The 14,756-nt window shown below is 47.0% G+C and overlaps 1 protein-coding gene across 5 annotated transcripts in view; it reads left to right on the top strand.

Moving 5' to 3' along the window:
- The first annotated feature begins 483 nt into the window (after nt 1–483).
- Nucleotides 484–14,756, top strand: part of PAX5 (paired box 5) — a 233,501-nt gene continuing 219,228 nt past the window's right edge. For 2 of the 5 annotated variants that reach the window (XM_028711500.2, XM_028711501.2), the window contains exon 1: nt 520–601. In XM_028711500.2, the coding sequence (XP_028567333.1) occupies nt 556–601 (46 nt within the window). In that variant the 5' untranslated portion in view covers nt 520–555. Of the gene's footprint in view, nt 602–14,756 lie in introns of all 5 variants that reach the window. The other 3 variants (XM_028711505.2, XM_028711498.2, XM_028711503.2) reach the window with 3 other exon arrangements.

Genomic DNA, 14,756 nt, shown 5'->3' with positions numbered 1-14,756 from the left:
GAATACGCTGCCAAGAGCTCTCTCTCTCTGTGTGTATCCATCAGTTTCTATTTATTGTCCCATTTAATGGTAGTGAATGGGTTTTTAATGAAAAGTTGACCGGCTACTTTACTTTCTCCAAATCCTGTAAGTTTCAGTTAAATCAATGGCGCCTTTTCTGCCTCCGCCTTCCTTCCCCAACGTTGTTCTGTAAACAGCTCCAGTAACAGTTTAAGGCTGCAAACAAACTTTGATTCCTGCTACAACAGATGTCAGAGCTTCTTGAGTTTTGGCTGCGTCTGGGGACATCTTGCGATGTTTTTAGAGAACAGGACATGATCTCACATGGCGAGAAGCTCTTTAGTTCCTTAATCATTTCACGGTTCCTTCGGAGGCTTTCTTCCCACCTAAAACGTTTAGTTTCAGCTCACTGATCAGCTGCAAAGGCTCGACGGGGAGCGGAAGAGTTGAATTATTCCAACCTGCAAGCAGCCCCTAAAAAAAAAAGGAAAAAAAGTGGAAACTTTTTTTTTTTTACCCCTCTCTGTCCATTTCACCAAGTCCTGAAAAATCAGAATGGAATTAGAGAAAAACTACACGACTCCCAGGACTGGCAGATCAGGTAAGGACTGAGATTATTCGTTTGAAATGATGGAAATGAAAACATTTTTTTAAAATAAAAAACATCTTAGGGTTTAACATGTGTTTCAAAAGCTATAGACACATATACAGATAGAAAACCCCTGATGTTTATAGATTTATATAGAAAGGCTGCCCGTTTAAATAATATTACTCAGGAGTAGTCGCAGGGAAGTTCCATTGGGGTTACTCTCGAGTAAATTGTTGACGGACTGTATTTATTTCTCGCAAAGCACGTCCTGCCAAAAATCGGAGCTCTGAGTTTGAAGAAAACGTTATTTCGGGTGTCAATAAGAAGTTACTATTTAACCATACAGTGTGACTGCTATGTGTGTGCCTTTTAGGTGCGTGGATGTACATATCCTGTCTCTCTCTCTTTCTCGATGTGCGTTGTAGAATTTTCTTCAAAGAGGTTTATGTGCATAAATGTCCTGGAGACAAAGGCAGTAACCGGATCCTAAATATATTTTAAAACTTGGAAGGAATCTCAGCTGCCACATCGCTAAGATTTCTTTCTCGTTTGGGACCGAGATTTCTTTTTCTCCCCCCCCCCCCCAGGCTGCTGTGAATACAGCTTGAAAAGCCCAAGTTGCAACCTGCGTGACCGGAAACGCTAGACCCTTTCCATTAAAAAAGTCAGTGGAAACCTCCGCTATGTTGGTTTAATTGGGGTGGCGAGGATCCGGCTGCTGGAGACTTCAGAGTCGACCCGGATTATCTGAAGCGGTGGCACGGATGCTACTACCAGATCCAGGGTGCCTGCAGGCTTTCGGTCAGGAGAGAGCGAGCGAGAGAGACAGCAAAACGACCTGCCTGTCCGCCTGCCTTTTTTCTTTCCCTGCTCCCCGGCTACCCAGTGGGCTGCTATGACTGCGGCCACTTTCGAGCTCTACGGCCTCAGCATACCAAATCCACACCTCTTGGGCCTCTGGAGCAGAGAGGGGTGGCGGTGCTTGTAAGGAGAGATTTCAGAGCCAGAGAGATCAGAGCCAGAGAGATACTGGGTCAGCAGCCGAAACAGGACATTTTCCGACAAGCCTTTTTCGAACATTAGGACGAGCCTGTCATGCGGCCTTTCCTGGGATCTTCCCAGCTCCTCAGGGTCTCCTTTCTCTCCTTCCAGCCGGAAAGCCCCAAAGCTTAACTCTGGGGGCGAGCGCGCGTCTGGAGAGTGCCCTGACAAGCTGTCTATAAATAATGTGATTTCAAGGCGATCGATGAGCCCTTTTATTAGTTAAATCGTCTGAATAATCGTTTCATCGATAAAGCATTTCATTGCTCTTAGCTCCGGGCCGGGCCAGGGTGGGGTGTTAGGGGGTCTGGGAAGGCCCACAAGGAAGGGAGGTGAAGAACTGGATTTTTAAATATATATATTCCGTGCCACCCCCCTCCGCCACCTGCTTCTCCGTTCCTCCGGTCAGCAATTCCAAAGGTGACTTGCATGCTGAGCACCAGAGACAGCCCTCCCCCTGTCCTCCTCCTCACCCCCGGCACAATTCGCTAGCCCGTCTCCCGGCCATCCGATCTCCTTCCGCATTGGTTGGGTCGGTGGGGCGGCGAGAGAGGAGGGGGCTGTCGGCGCAGCAGCGTCTCCGCGCCGTTCGCCGCGATCGATTACTTAGCAATTATTTTTGCACAGGGATGGAGCTGCGCGCGGGCTGATTCTCTGCGGGTTGCGAGGAGGGCTGGTGGCTACTGCAGGCCAACGGGTCTTCTGAGCCTCAAGGCCTCTGTGTATGTAGGACAACCTGCGATAGAGATATCCCAACCCCACTGGGGAGATTAAAGGCAAAGGGGGGGGGTGCGAAAACCCCACCCCGTCTCTCTCCTTGGAGCTTGGTGGGGAAGAGATCTTCTCGGTCCTTCTCCTCCCCCTGCGTAATGTCGCCACCCGCGCCTGCTGCGCACTGGCTGCTGGCTCGGCTTCTGGGGCCGCTTGCCAAGAATCTTTGCCTACCCGCCGTCGTACAAGGCGGGCAGTTGTTCCACCGCTCTCTTTCCCTGTTTGAAATCGCTGCTCGTCACTCAGGCACCTCTCTGATTTAGGGGCACAAGCCACGTCTCATTCCCTGAAAAGTCGTCTCACGGCAAAAAGTCGGCAAAAACAAACTCCCCCAAGGTTGCGATGGCGCTGAGGAAGCGCGCGTAAAAGCGGCCAATGCGCACATTTTGGACACTTCGGGCCCTCTTCGGTTCCAAAGATCAGCCCAGGACAGGTGGATTTTAACCCAAGTCGTGTCCCCCACTCCCGCCTCCAAATAGAGTGTGCCTAGGAAATTCTTCTCTGGTCTGGGAAGATCAGCTTGTTTGTTTGTATTTTTGTTGTTGTTTAGTCGTTTAGTCGTGTCCGACTCTTCGTGACCCCATGGACCAGAGCACGCCAGGCACCTCTGTCCTCCACTACCTCCCGCAGTTTGGTCAAAGTTTGTATGGGGGGGGGGTAAAGTTTGTATAGGGGGGGGGGTAAAACGCCAGACATAACACGCGGCGTAAAGAGGGCGGGGAGGGTTGGCTGAAACAGAGCAAAGGTCATGGAAAGGTGACCCCCGAGGTGATAATGATTGGGGCACGTCGCAGAACTGTTAAAAAAAAAAGCGGGGAGGGGGGAGAAAACATGGAGACGTAGGACATTCTGCAAGAGGCGGAGAATACTTTTATAGAGTTTATTATGTTCATGACGCTTAATCGAGTAACTTAAGTAGAAAGGCCTGCCCGGCAGGGATTGCAAACCGGATGGGGACAATGGGTGGAGAAAGCAAAAGAAGGACTCATTTTGTATAGCCTACTCTTTGCTAAGAAGGAAGGGCTACTTTTCCATACTGAATGAAGTCTATCCCTCACTCTCTACTAGAAGCTTCAAAACGATACATACAATAGTCCCCCTCCCCCCTACAGATTATTTACTTCTGAGTCGACGCTTCGAGCTCCGTTTAAGCCATCGGGACTAGCTTGCAACTATCCTCTCAAGAACGTGGCTCCATCACATCTCAGACGACGGGCTCAATCCACGGGGAAGTTCTGCGCAAAGCCCCACTGAAATTTAGGGAAGCGGCCCACGTGCAAAGTCTGCTCTTTGCCGTGGATTGTGTCTAGCCTCAGCCACTTTTCCCTTGGAAAGAGAGGGAAAGGCGTCATGTCAATTTTCCATATTTGCTCAGCCCAAGACGTGGTTATTTACTCCGAAGAAAAGTCCGCCGAGTTCGTGCCAGATTACAATAGGTGTTTCCCCTCCTCTCCCAGTAAAATTGAGCTAAATGTAAACATCCTTGGTTTTAAAGATCATGCTTAGGCTCAAATGTTCCTCTTCTGTGTCAATTCTAGACCTAGTACTTGGAAGGAAGACATATTCCTTGATTTCATGGAAGCGTGGCTCCAAGCCAGAGTTGCTGTACCATGGCTGTGATTCTAAACATGCAAATGGGATCCTAAGCTTGTTTATTCGGAAATAAAAGATACTGAGTGCAGATGGGTTTACTCCTTAGTAAGTGTGGCGAGGACAGAACCTAAAGGGACTTATGCTGCAAGGAAGCACCTTGGATACAGGCCCCGTTACGCGCACGCAGCTTTAACAGAGCCCGTCACATCTACCCATGCTCCAAATAAAATAAGTAGGTCTGATTCTTCGTTCAGAAGGCCTATTTCAGACACAGCCCCCCGCCCTAGAAAACCTCCAGTCGGACTGTGAGCTTGGTTGGGGACGGGGAAGTGATGCAAGTCCATGAGCGTGAAAACGTAGGCCAGGCAAAGCTCGATTGAGAGCCGCCCCGGATCGACGGCGTGGGGGCTATGGGGAGTTCACTTGTTCTCTGCACCGAAACTTTCTCTCTCTCTCCTTCATTGAGAACAACGCCGTGTTGATGGACAATCCCGGTGCCTCTCGTGCCACTGAATCCAGACAGTCTGTTAAGGGAGGCGCTTTTCCCCTCTGTGACCCGTGAAATAATCTATAGAATTGTTTACTTTCAGCTCTGATCTCACTGTCAAACACACTCCTGGGTGCAACACACGTGGGACCCACGCTTCCACTCTCGGCTTGGGCCATCCTGGGTGGGTAACATCGTTACTCGCCTCGCTTTGTAGGGTATAGTTCCTTTTCTGGTAAAAGAGAGAGAAGGGGGGGTGGGATGTGGCTGTCCTTGAGGGCGATGGCAGGAACCAGCCCACCATTTAGCTATGGGAGAACAGGAGAGGGTGTGTTAAGCGGTATCTGGGGCCTATGGGCAGAAATCAGGGGAGATTTCGCCCGCAAAGGAAATGCGGGCAGTCCAGATTTAAGTGGAAGGGGAAATTTCGGCAAGGACCCGTCTTAAATCAATCTGGGAATGAGGGTGATGGAGGGAGATACTCATTTAGTGTGTTTGTTATTACATTACATTAACCAGGGACAGTGTTGATAACGGCAGGCGTTTATGCCACAAAGGGCAAACTGTCAGCCTTGGTTTTTTTTATAAAAGTAAAAGGATTTGCTGCTGTGACGTACACGGTACATAAGGTGAGGATGGTGATAATGGTGATGAAGATGATAGCTGGTAGCTTGCAAGATACAGAATGGTCGTTGCTGCTGCTGCTGCTGCTGCTATAGCTCTCTGCGTGCCTGGCACTTTAACAGAAGCAAAATATTCCTTGCAACAAGGACTGCACACTTTGGTTTTGCTCGGGGTGGCGGGGGAAGGCCACTAACTGCATAGATCCAGGGAGTTGGCCTTAGAGGAAAGTGTTCCTGAAGAATAATCAATTCTGATTATTGGAAACGCGGGTGTCTGTGTGGACTGCAGTAATGACACTGATGTGTCCCCCTCCCAGCAGTCAGGAAACGGTGAGCGACAATCTGACAATGCACAAACCACTTGCAGTAAAGGAGCTTGGATTAAAGTGATGACAGCAGCGCGGATAACCTACAGGCCTACATCTCTTGAGTTCAGGTGTAACTGGATTGCGAGTCACGCGGGGAACGTGTGAAAGAAGATTGCCACCCGGGTTCTAAACGTATTTACTCGCAAGCGGAGTATTTTAAAATGGAACTTAAAGGCGCGCACAGCATCCTGGTGCTAAATACAAATAGGCCGCGGCAGACTAGAGGAAAGCTCCGCCCCAGCTAAGCTTCTTCTCCAAATATTTTTGCGCGTTAGTGCTGAGTTCTGAGTGCCGAAGTTCTCCAAGCGTAAAGCTGGTGGCAACACAAGCATGGCTGAAAATATCTCTCCCCCCGCTGTTTCACACTCCCTTGACCTACGCAACCACAATGTTATTAAAGGTAAAAGTAATAGCCTACTAATACACTGGCTTCAGTTTAGTTTAGCATGGAATTTAAAATCTCCCTCTTCCCCTCTCTCTTCCTCTAGTCTCTCAAACACACACACACACACGGAGTGGGGGGGCTTGCAGGTTCCCTTTTCCATTCCAAAACAAACCCCGCGGGCTCCACTGCTCAATTGGCTACAAGGAAATACAACAGCAGATGCGCCAAAAAGTGAAAAGCGCGCCCTGCAATGCAAACATGCGAAGGAAAAGGCGAAATATGAAAACGTTTCTTCCCAGGTTGTTGATTGTCTGAAAATGAGGGTTGATACAGAGTATCTCCTGTCTTCTTCCGTCCTACCTTCCTTCCTTATTTTGCTCAGGAAATCTTGAGGAGGCACGTGCACCCTGCCTTAACTTCAGAGAGATGATCTGCATATAATCCAATTAGTCTTGCTTTCTGTACAAACACAACGCGCCTGCAGCCAGATCCCCCCACCCCTCGGCCCGTTGTTCAACCTGCTTCAGTTAATAGAAGAAAAAGAAAGTAAGAAGGTCAAGACTGGCAACAAATTAGGCGCCATTAACACCGAAGGCCATAGTCCATCAGGGAGGTTCTCCCATTGAAATGAATGGGAATAGTGCTCCCGCGCTGGCCTCGTTTCTCTCCATGGGGCTCGCTGTCCTCGTTTCGAAACGTTTACATTGTTTATGGGCGCGTTTTGCAAGGGAGAGAAAAAAAGGGAGCATGTGTGGTGGGACTTCTTCAAAAAGGATTCTTTGAAAAACCTGCCAAAGTTGCTTCTTTTCGTTAGGAATGGCTGTGACTCACGAGTGGGATCCCAATCCACAAATTAAGGGGAGGTCTGGCATGAAAAGAGAACGGTTTGATCTATTTCCTAATAGATCTCAGTCACCTGTGACTGTCGAATTCTGGAGCCAGGATTCCTTGGGAGATCTCGTTTTCTGAATGCCCTCTTTGAACACCAGGACGATCTTAAAGCTAGGCGGTCGCTGGCAAAAAGCATGACTTTTTAAGTGGTGGCTCCAGTCCTCATTAATCCCTTCTCTAGGGTGTTTGCCACTGGTCTTGAGGCTCATGGTCAAGGTTATTATTCTGCTTTAAACGTATTTTCGTCGTTAACTCTGCTGCTACGGCTGCTTGCTCTTTTATCTCACTTGATTGCACCAGGGTTGGTTTAGTAACCCAATGTATGGTTTTTTTGTGTGTGTAAAGCCCACGCTGTTCAATGGAGCTTTATTCCAGGGTAGTCTACAAAGGTTTGCAAATTTAGCTGTGGTGTTCTATATTCTCCTGCGTCTAGACAAAATGTCTGTACACTAATAGTAGTACAGTAGTAGAAGTAGTGATGGTGGTGGTGATGATGATGACAGTAATAATACTAATACTAATACTTTCGATGGGGATAAGCAACGAAACCCCCTCCATGCATCTCCTCTGACGTTCCCCCCTTAAATCGGAGGGTTGCGATTTATCTCTCTACGTGTAAAACCGAGCAGGATTTGTGAGGCTGAGAAAGAACTGTGCAGAAGGAGAGAAGTGCTATACTCTGGATGGGGGGGGGGATAAGCAGTGTAAAGACCAGTGTAAATTCTGCCTACTAAATCAGTGCCGACCCAACCACATATCCTGGGGCACTTTTAAAAAGTTATTTAATCGGAGCATTCAACACGCGCTTGGAAGGCAGCAGTCTGGGCACACCCTTAACTTGGGTTGGAAGCAGCAAAAAGGTTAATCAATGGGACCTAAGAGATGTGGTGGGCCGTAGTGCACATCTCTCCGGCTGAAATCACTGGGATTTAAAGTTGCTTAATGAATGAATGAAAATCGGTCATTAGAATGAAGACTCCATTGCTTTCAATAGGGCTTGGTTCCAAGTTAATGTGTCCAACCATGTTGGTTGCAGAACGTGATCATTATCATTGCTGCTGCTCAGTTGTTGTTGAAGTGCTTCACCTCTCTAACAGCAGTGCTAGAATGACTGAAGAGACAGAGGGTTTATATACATCTCTCTCACACAAATCGTCAGAGGACACAGGGAGCGCTCTCTCACGCAGTTAAGCCTAAGCACTTGGGCTAAAGCTGTGAATTCCACTAATTTTAGCACGATTGAGGATCTGGGTTCAATAAATAGGACACTGCCTTTAAATCAGCGGTTGCCTGATCCTCGTAGATACAAAGACGCGCGGAATTAGAGTCCTCTGAGAACGCAGTTTGTGTGTGTGTGTAAAAACTGGCCCTGTATTTTGTTATGGCAGCTCACACTGAGCATTATTTTGCAAACAGAGAAAGGGTAGAGGGGAAGGGAGGTCCTCCCCTCCCCACTCCGCGATCACGCCCCTAACATCTCTGCTTTCTATTTAGTCGAGTATGTACACGCTATGCGAGCAAAAGTGAAGTCGACAGGCGCTTTAGAAGAACTTCGGCATCCTCACCAAATCCCATCTAGCTGTGACAAGCGCATTGGGGAGCTGAGCGGGGGCAGGGCAGGGCGGGGGGAATGAAGCCGTGCTACGCCACTTTTACAGCCCCACCACTATCATAATCCTAAACATGTTTGCTCACAAGGGGGTCTGGGAAAGTATTCGAGGCTTAAGCACGAGCACACAAGTGTGCTGTTCACACGACGTGGACGTTCTTTTCTCGAGGGCTTCCAGTGCCCAAGGCGTGGGTGTAACAACCCCACGAACGAAAGTGCTCTAGGAATGGAAAGACATTGCATTTCGACATACTGTGAAAGAGCCCTCTCGGTCTTTTTTTGATCTGGGGGGGCTCATTGACATACGGGTGTCACCCCTTCATACTGTAGTCATGAAGGTGCCATGCGTGTATATATTGCGCTTGGGTGTTTGCATTCAGAACTGTGTGCGTGTGTTTTTCCTCCAAGGGTGTAGGCTATCTTGAATTTCTCCCGAATAAGCTTGTATGGAATTGGGCTGCACACTAACGTAGCCAGGCTTTTTTTTGGAGTGGGGCAGGCCTTTTGTTGGGGGGGGGGCAGAACCTCAGTGTGCTCTGTATTTTTTATTTTTATTGATTTAGGGGGACAGCTTCCCCTTCCTTGGCTATGCCCATGGAGCTGCATCTTAGAGCTAAGTCTATCAGGGCTTTGTCCTTGTAAATTTTCCTGCACCTGCTTTGAAAATTAAAGAAGAGTGTATTTGACCCCCCCCATTCCCCCCACTTACACCTACAACCGATTTCTGATTGACATTTGCATTTCTGATCTCCATCACTGAGGTCCTTTTAAGACATGGAGCACAAGGGTACCCTCTGGCTGAATCTGAAACCGGTGCCTAGAACCTGGTGGCTTATAATGTTATGAGGATCCTTGGAATATATTACTCCTTTTGCCCCTACAAAGAACCTTGATTGAGAGTTATTTCCATTAAAGAGGTTTGAACCTGACCAGTTAACATGCATGAACACAGCATAGGAGTGGAGAAGGAAAAGAAATGGAGTTTGGAATTATTTGTATCCAGCTTAGTCATGCTGGCCACATGACCCGGAAAAACTGTCTGCGGACAAACGCAGGCTCCCTCGGCCAATAGAGCGAGATGAGCGCACAACCCCAGAGTCATCCGCGAGTGGACCTAATGGTCAGGGGTACCTTTACCTTTAAACATGATACACATACAGTGCAATCCTACAAGTGTTCACTCAGAGATAAATCTCATTGTGTTCAGATGAAGCTGACTTCTAGAAAATTGTGCATAGCACTGCAGGTCTAGGAAGTTCACTGGGAATCAATGGGATTTTGTTTCCAAGTAAATGTATTTAGGATTGGAGTTACAGATAGGTAGCCGTGTTGGTCTGCCATAGTCAAAACAAAAAAAATCCTTCCGGTAGCACCTTAAAGACCAACTAAGTTAGTTCTTGGTATGAGCTTTCGTGTGCATGCAGGTATCTGAAGAAGTGTGCATGCACACGAAAGCTCATACCAAGAACTAACTTAGTTGGTCTTTAAGGTGCTACTGGAAGGAATTTTTTAGGATTGGAGTGTCACTGTTCCCATTCAAATCAGCGAGTGAGGCAAAAACGGAGGACACATCTCTCCCTTCCTCCCTCTCTTGCAAACACACTCACACACTCTTCTATGACCAGGTCTAAGCAATACCAGGTAAGCACCAAATCCCAGGACCTTGCAGGTAGGAAGCCACCTAAGTGGAGAGAGGACTCCATCCAAAAACTTTGTTGTGAGGAATGTGCAACCAGGGTAAACGAAGGTTGGCCAGACTGGAACTCCCCCTGCTGCTAGTTCCATAAGGGCTGCAGCAGTGAGTTGCCCACCATCACTTGTTCCCCAAGTGGATATTTTGGGAGGAAAGGCCTAGAGAGAGGACTCCAGGTTTACAACCCTGGGAATGTGGAGAGGCTCTATTCGCAAGCCAACTGAGCAAGAGCACTTGGGTGGGAGTGAATTGCTAGCCATTGAGGTCAGATAAAGCTGGCTGCTGCAGTGGGAGGCTGGAGTCCAGGGGTGTTGATGGGATTTGATGGGCGACATTTTAACAAGCATTTTGGTGTTTTGAAATGCACCTCTTTATATTTAAGAGCCCACTGAGGCCAGTCGCCTCTCTGGTCTAATGCCTTGTTCTCACAGTGGCTAGCCAGATGTCTGTGGTAAGCAGGACCTGAGCACAAAGCACTTTCCCAACCCGTTATTCCCAGCAACTGGTATTGAGAGGTGTGTGAGTGTTTCTGTTTCTGTGTGAATGGGGTATATTTCCTCTGACAGTGGAGGTAGAACATACCCATCAGGGCTAGTAGCTATTGATTGATAACCTTTTCCTCCTTGAATTTATATAACCATCTTTCAAACCCATCCAAGTTGGTGGCATCACATCTTGTGAAAGTGAATTCCATAGTTTTAACTATGCACTGCATGAAGAAGTACTTTCTTACTTCACATACATACACCTAAGTGACTTTTTTACCCAAGTAAAGCATATACAGTGGTACCTCGGGTTACATACGGTTCAGGTTACAGACTCCACTAACCCAGAAATAGTACCTTGGGTTAAGAACTTTGCTTCAGGATGAGAACAGAAACCGTGCTCCGACGGTGCAGCGGCAGTAGGAGGCCCCATTAGCTAAAGTGGTGCTTCAGGTTAAGAACAGTTTCAGGTTAAGAACGGATCTCCGGAACGAATTAAGTAGTTAACCCAAGGTACCACTGTATTGAAAAGAACTCATACGGGTGTTTGAAAACACTGATACCACACAGGTATTGGCTGTGACTTCCTGCTAATTGTACACTCAGTAGAAAACAGGTATGTCACTCTGTAATATGTGAAAACAGGCTGCAGAATCCCTTTAGAATTGATTAAAAACCACTAACAGTTCCATAGGAGCCAACTTCTAGGGGCTGAGGTCCCTTTGGCCCCCATAATAAAATATTTGAGGGGGCTGAGCCCCCCCCAAAAGTTGATAGGCAGTTACATTCAAATGGTGTGTGCACCACATTTTGTGATTGATTGTGCAGGGCAGGGCTTACCTGAGTCCCCAAATATTTTAGTCAAATTGGCACCCCTGAACGATGCAATCCTCTGTGTGCCTATTCCAGAGCAAAATTACCAAATGAATGTGCACAGGATTGCAGCCTAAATTAACTTAACAATGGACTTAAATCCAATGTGTTTTTGATCAGCTGTTTTGTGGGTGGTGGCCTAATATCGCTGAACTCAACTGATTCAAAACAGAACCTTGAATGTAGTCATTCCCTTTCCTTGCTGAATAAACTGTTATTTTTAATTAATGTCCAGGAACATTCTATTATAACAGCAAAGTGAGGATTCAAAATGCCTAAGGCTGTTGTTGGCCTTCCTTATGCATGGAGCAAAATTAAACAGTCCACGGTGAGGCATAGCTTTAGAAATAATCAGACATAAATACATACTCTAAAAAGTCACTCTCAGTCTGGACAAAAGTCAACCCCATGTTTTCTTCAGGAAAAAGAGACAGATTTAAGAACTGATGCACATACAGCTTGCTGAAAATTCCAGCAAGGCGCTGACATGGAGTGGAGGGTGATATGAAATGGTTAGCATTGACTCTGGTGAGAGCATATGGGTGCAGCAAGTTTGTATGGGGAGAGGCGTTCATCAATGACCGGAAGAAAGTGTCCAAGCTTGAATACAAAAGGGAACCATCTTCAAAGGCTGTTGAGCTGGGAAAGGGGGTGGGGGAAGAGGGAAAGAAAAGAAAACCGAGACACTGGTCTCTGTGCCCTGAGAAATCTTTGTGTTGTTTCATTTTCTCTCCCTCTTCCTCACCCAAAGTTCCTTGCAAATGAATACATGTTGAAAATTCACAGCCTGGTTCATATCCCACTCACAACGAAAGCACACTTGAACTTAAGAATACCATTTGACTGTGTTTTGTGGAAAGGGTGATCAGAAGTGATTTTGCAGCGGAAAGAGGCCTAGAGGAACTCACTCTTATAGTGGGTGTCTCCTCTCAAGGTCCTTGACAAATGCGGTTTGGGGTTACTATGGAGCTGAAAGATCACATTCTGAGACGTTTCCTTTCCTTTGTAAAAGTGCCCTTCACCCTCTGTTGTTGTTATTTAAAAACATGCTTCTCTGAGCTTTAGATCTAACTAGGAGTGTCATTTTAGATTTCATTCACACTGTGTGTGTGTGTGTGTGTGTGTGAGAGAGAGAGAGAGAGAGAGAGAGAGAGAAGGAGCAGATTTAGTGGCAACATTTAAGGAGCACAGGATAGCACCCTGCATTTCAGACAGATGAACTGTGTGCTAACATGAGGTATAAAAGTAACATGCCAATGATCTGAAGAAAATTGTTTCTGGCGGTTAGTTTATCCAAGAGCAGGCCTTTGAGTCATACTCCCTCTGATAATCCCGTCAAACATACTATGCGCTGCAAGAATCAAACACTGGCTATTTGATATTATATTCAATATTGAATATATTAAATACTTCTGCTCAGAAGTAAGTCCCAATGGTTGAAATGAAAAAAAATATCCAGTACATTTTAAGACAATTTTTTTGGTGAATTTTAAAATGTCTCATAATATGAGTATATCAGCCACACTCCTTTTGTTTAAGTCAACAGATCTGTGGCTTTGCCATAGGGTATAGGCCCATTTAATGTAACCACAGTAGAAGCCTAGTGAGTCAATTTACCTGAAATATAAGTGATTTGTAAGGACAGCCAAGTGGCCTTAAATTTGAGGTGGGGTGTGTGTGTGCCTCTCTAAATGACATCCCCGGGCTTACGTTATGAATGAACCATAAGATCAAGTAAACAAATAATTAGTCAAAGCTGCATGTGAGAAAAGCCCACCCCTGATAAAACACACAGTTGGAGGGCTATTTAAACAATTGCCTTTCTTGTGTTTCAGACCATATGTGATTATTCCTTAGGTTTACCTTCAGCCACCAGAAAAGCTCTTTAAAAACATGCAGCTTGGTTTGTAAATGCCTAGGAGTCAGACCTTTCAGATAGGTTCAAAAGCAGATCTTTCCTATGAGTCTTATCCATCCCTCCAAAAGATACCCCCTCACACTCCACCAGTACCACAAAAATCAGAAATAGAACTCCCATATACTCCAGGAGAACCCAAGAGCTTCCCTCAAAAGGGAGCAAACTCCGATACGCTGTCTTTACTCAGAGACAACACCTACCCAGACCAGTGGGGTGTGGAGTTTGTCTAAAAATTGTCTTTGGCTTGTGCTTCTTCTGGAGAGAGGGTTACTCTGCAAACATAAAAGCAAACACCCAGAGCACCAGCTCCCCCATTTCCTACCCTGCCCATCCAGAACTCTGGTCTTAACCATGGGCTGGGCGCTTTGCCTCTCCCGCTGACATCCATCGAAAACAAATAAGCAAGAATTGGTTTAAGGACTACAAAGCCATCTCTGAACTTTACGCACACACAAACTCCACCACTCTTTTCAAAACACACAGACCGTTCCCAGCACAATGGAGGGGAAACAGGTTATTGGCAGTGGTTAAGGACAGCTGCTGTCCAGTGAATCTGAATGGCCTAAGATTTAAACTGTTTTAGTACCATTTTTGCTGCTAGTATTAATCCAGGCACCACCATAATATTAATGGACCTTGTGGCATTTACTGAGAATTCTGTGGACGGATTCTGGGCTTCAAACTGCAGGTGAGGGGTGGGTGGGTGGGTGATGGTTTTGTTGACCCCTGTCCCCACGTAAAAAAGAACAGCAACAGCGCCCGAGGACTGGTAAGCTAAACTAAGTCTTTATCCATGATATGCTAGTTTTCTATATTCAGGCAGCAGTTGGAGTGGGGCGGGGTTAAACTTGTGGGAAAGTGTTAAAAAATGCAGTCCTCTCACTCTCACCATTTTAAGCTGCAGTCCTAAAGAGCAACCTGGGAACTAAGTGGGAACTTCTGAATAGAGGCGCTTAGGATCTTCGCTGTCTTCCAGTCGACCCTCTAAATCTGCATACCTTTTCGAGCAGCTCTTGTCAGTCCGATCATTCTTGGGGATGCTTGAGGACGGATGGGTGACCATCAGAAAGAGAGATAGGCATGTGTGCGTGTGTCCTGATTTCCACTGGCAGCCAGGGGCCAAAAAGAAGCCACACTTGTGACGCCTCGCAAGAGGAAGTTCTGTCCTTCAGATAAGCCAACTTTGGCTTCTGACGCCTCCCTCTTTCGTCCCCCTACCCTTCTCCCTATGGGCTCTAATTCGTCGGCACTTCAGCGTCTCCCCGGGGCGACTCGCCTCTTACGATTTCCGCGAAATTCGCTTCCCGATCAGGACGATTAGGATCGCAGCTTGGTGCGCCCTCGACCTCCCTCAGCTATCGATCTTTGCGCGCACCTTGCAGCGATTAATTCTGGAAGTACTCTGGAAAGAGGGGGGGGGGGGACAGGGC

This window comes from Podarcis muralis, chromosome 17, assembly GCF_964188315.1.
Source record: "Podarcis muralis chromosome 17, rPodMur119.hap1.1, whole genome shotgun sequence".
Classification (NCBI taxonomy): Eukaryota; Metazoa; Chordata; class Lepidosauria; order Squamata; family Lacertidae; genus Podarcis; species Podarcis muralis.
Note: the sequence above shows the minus strand (reverse complement) of the source record. Positions and strands in the feature narration are given on the sequence as shown.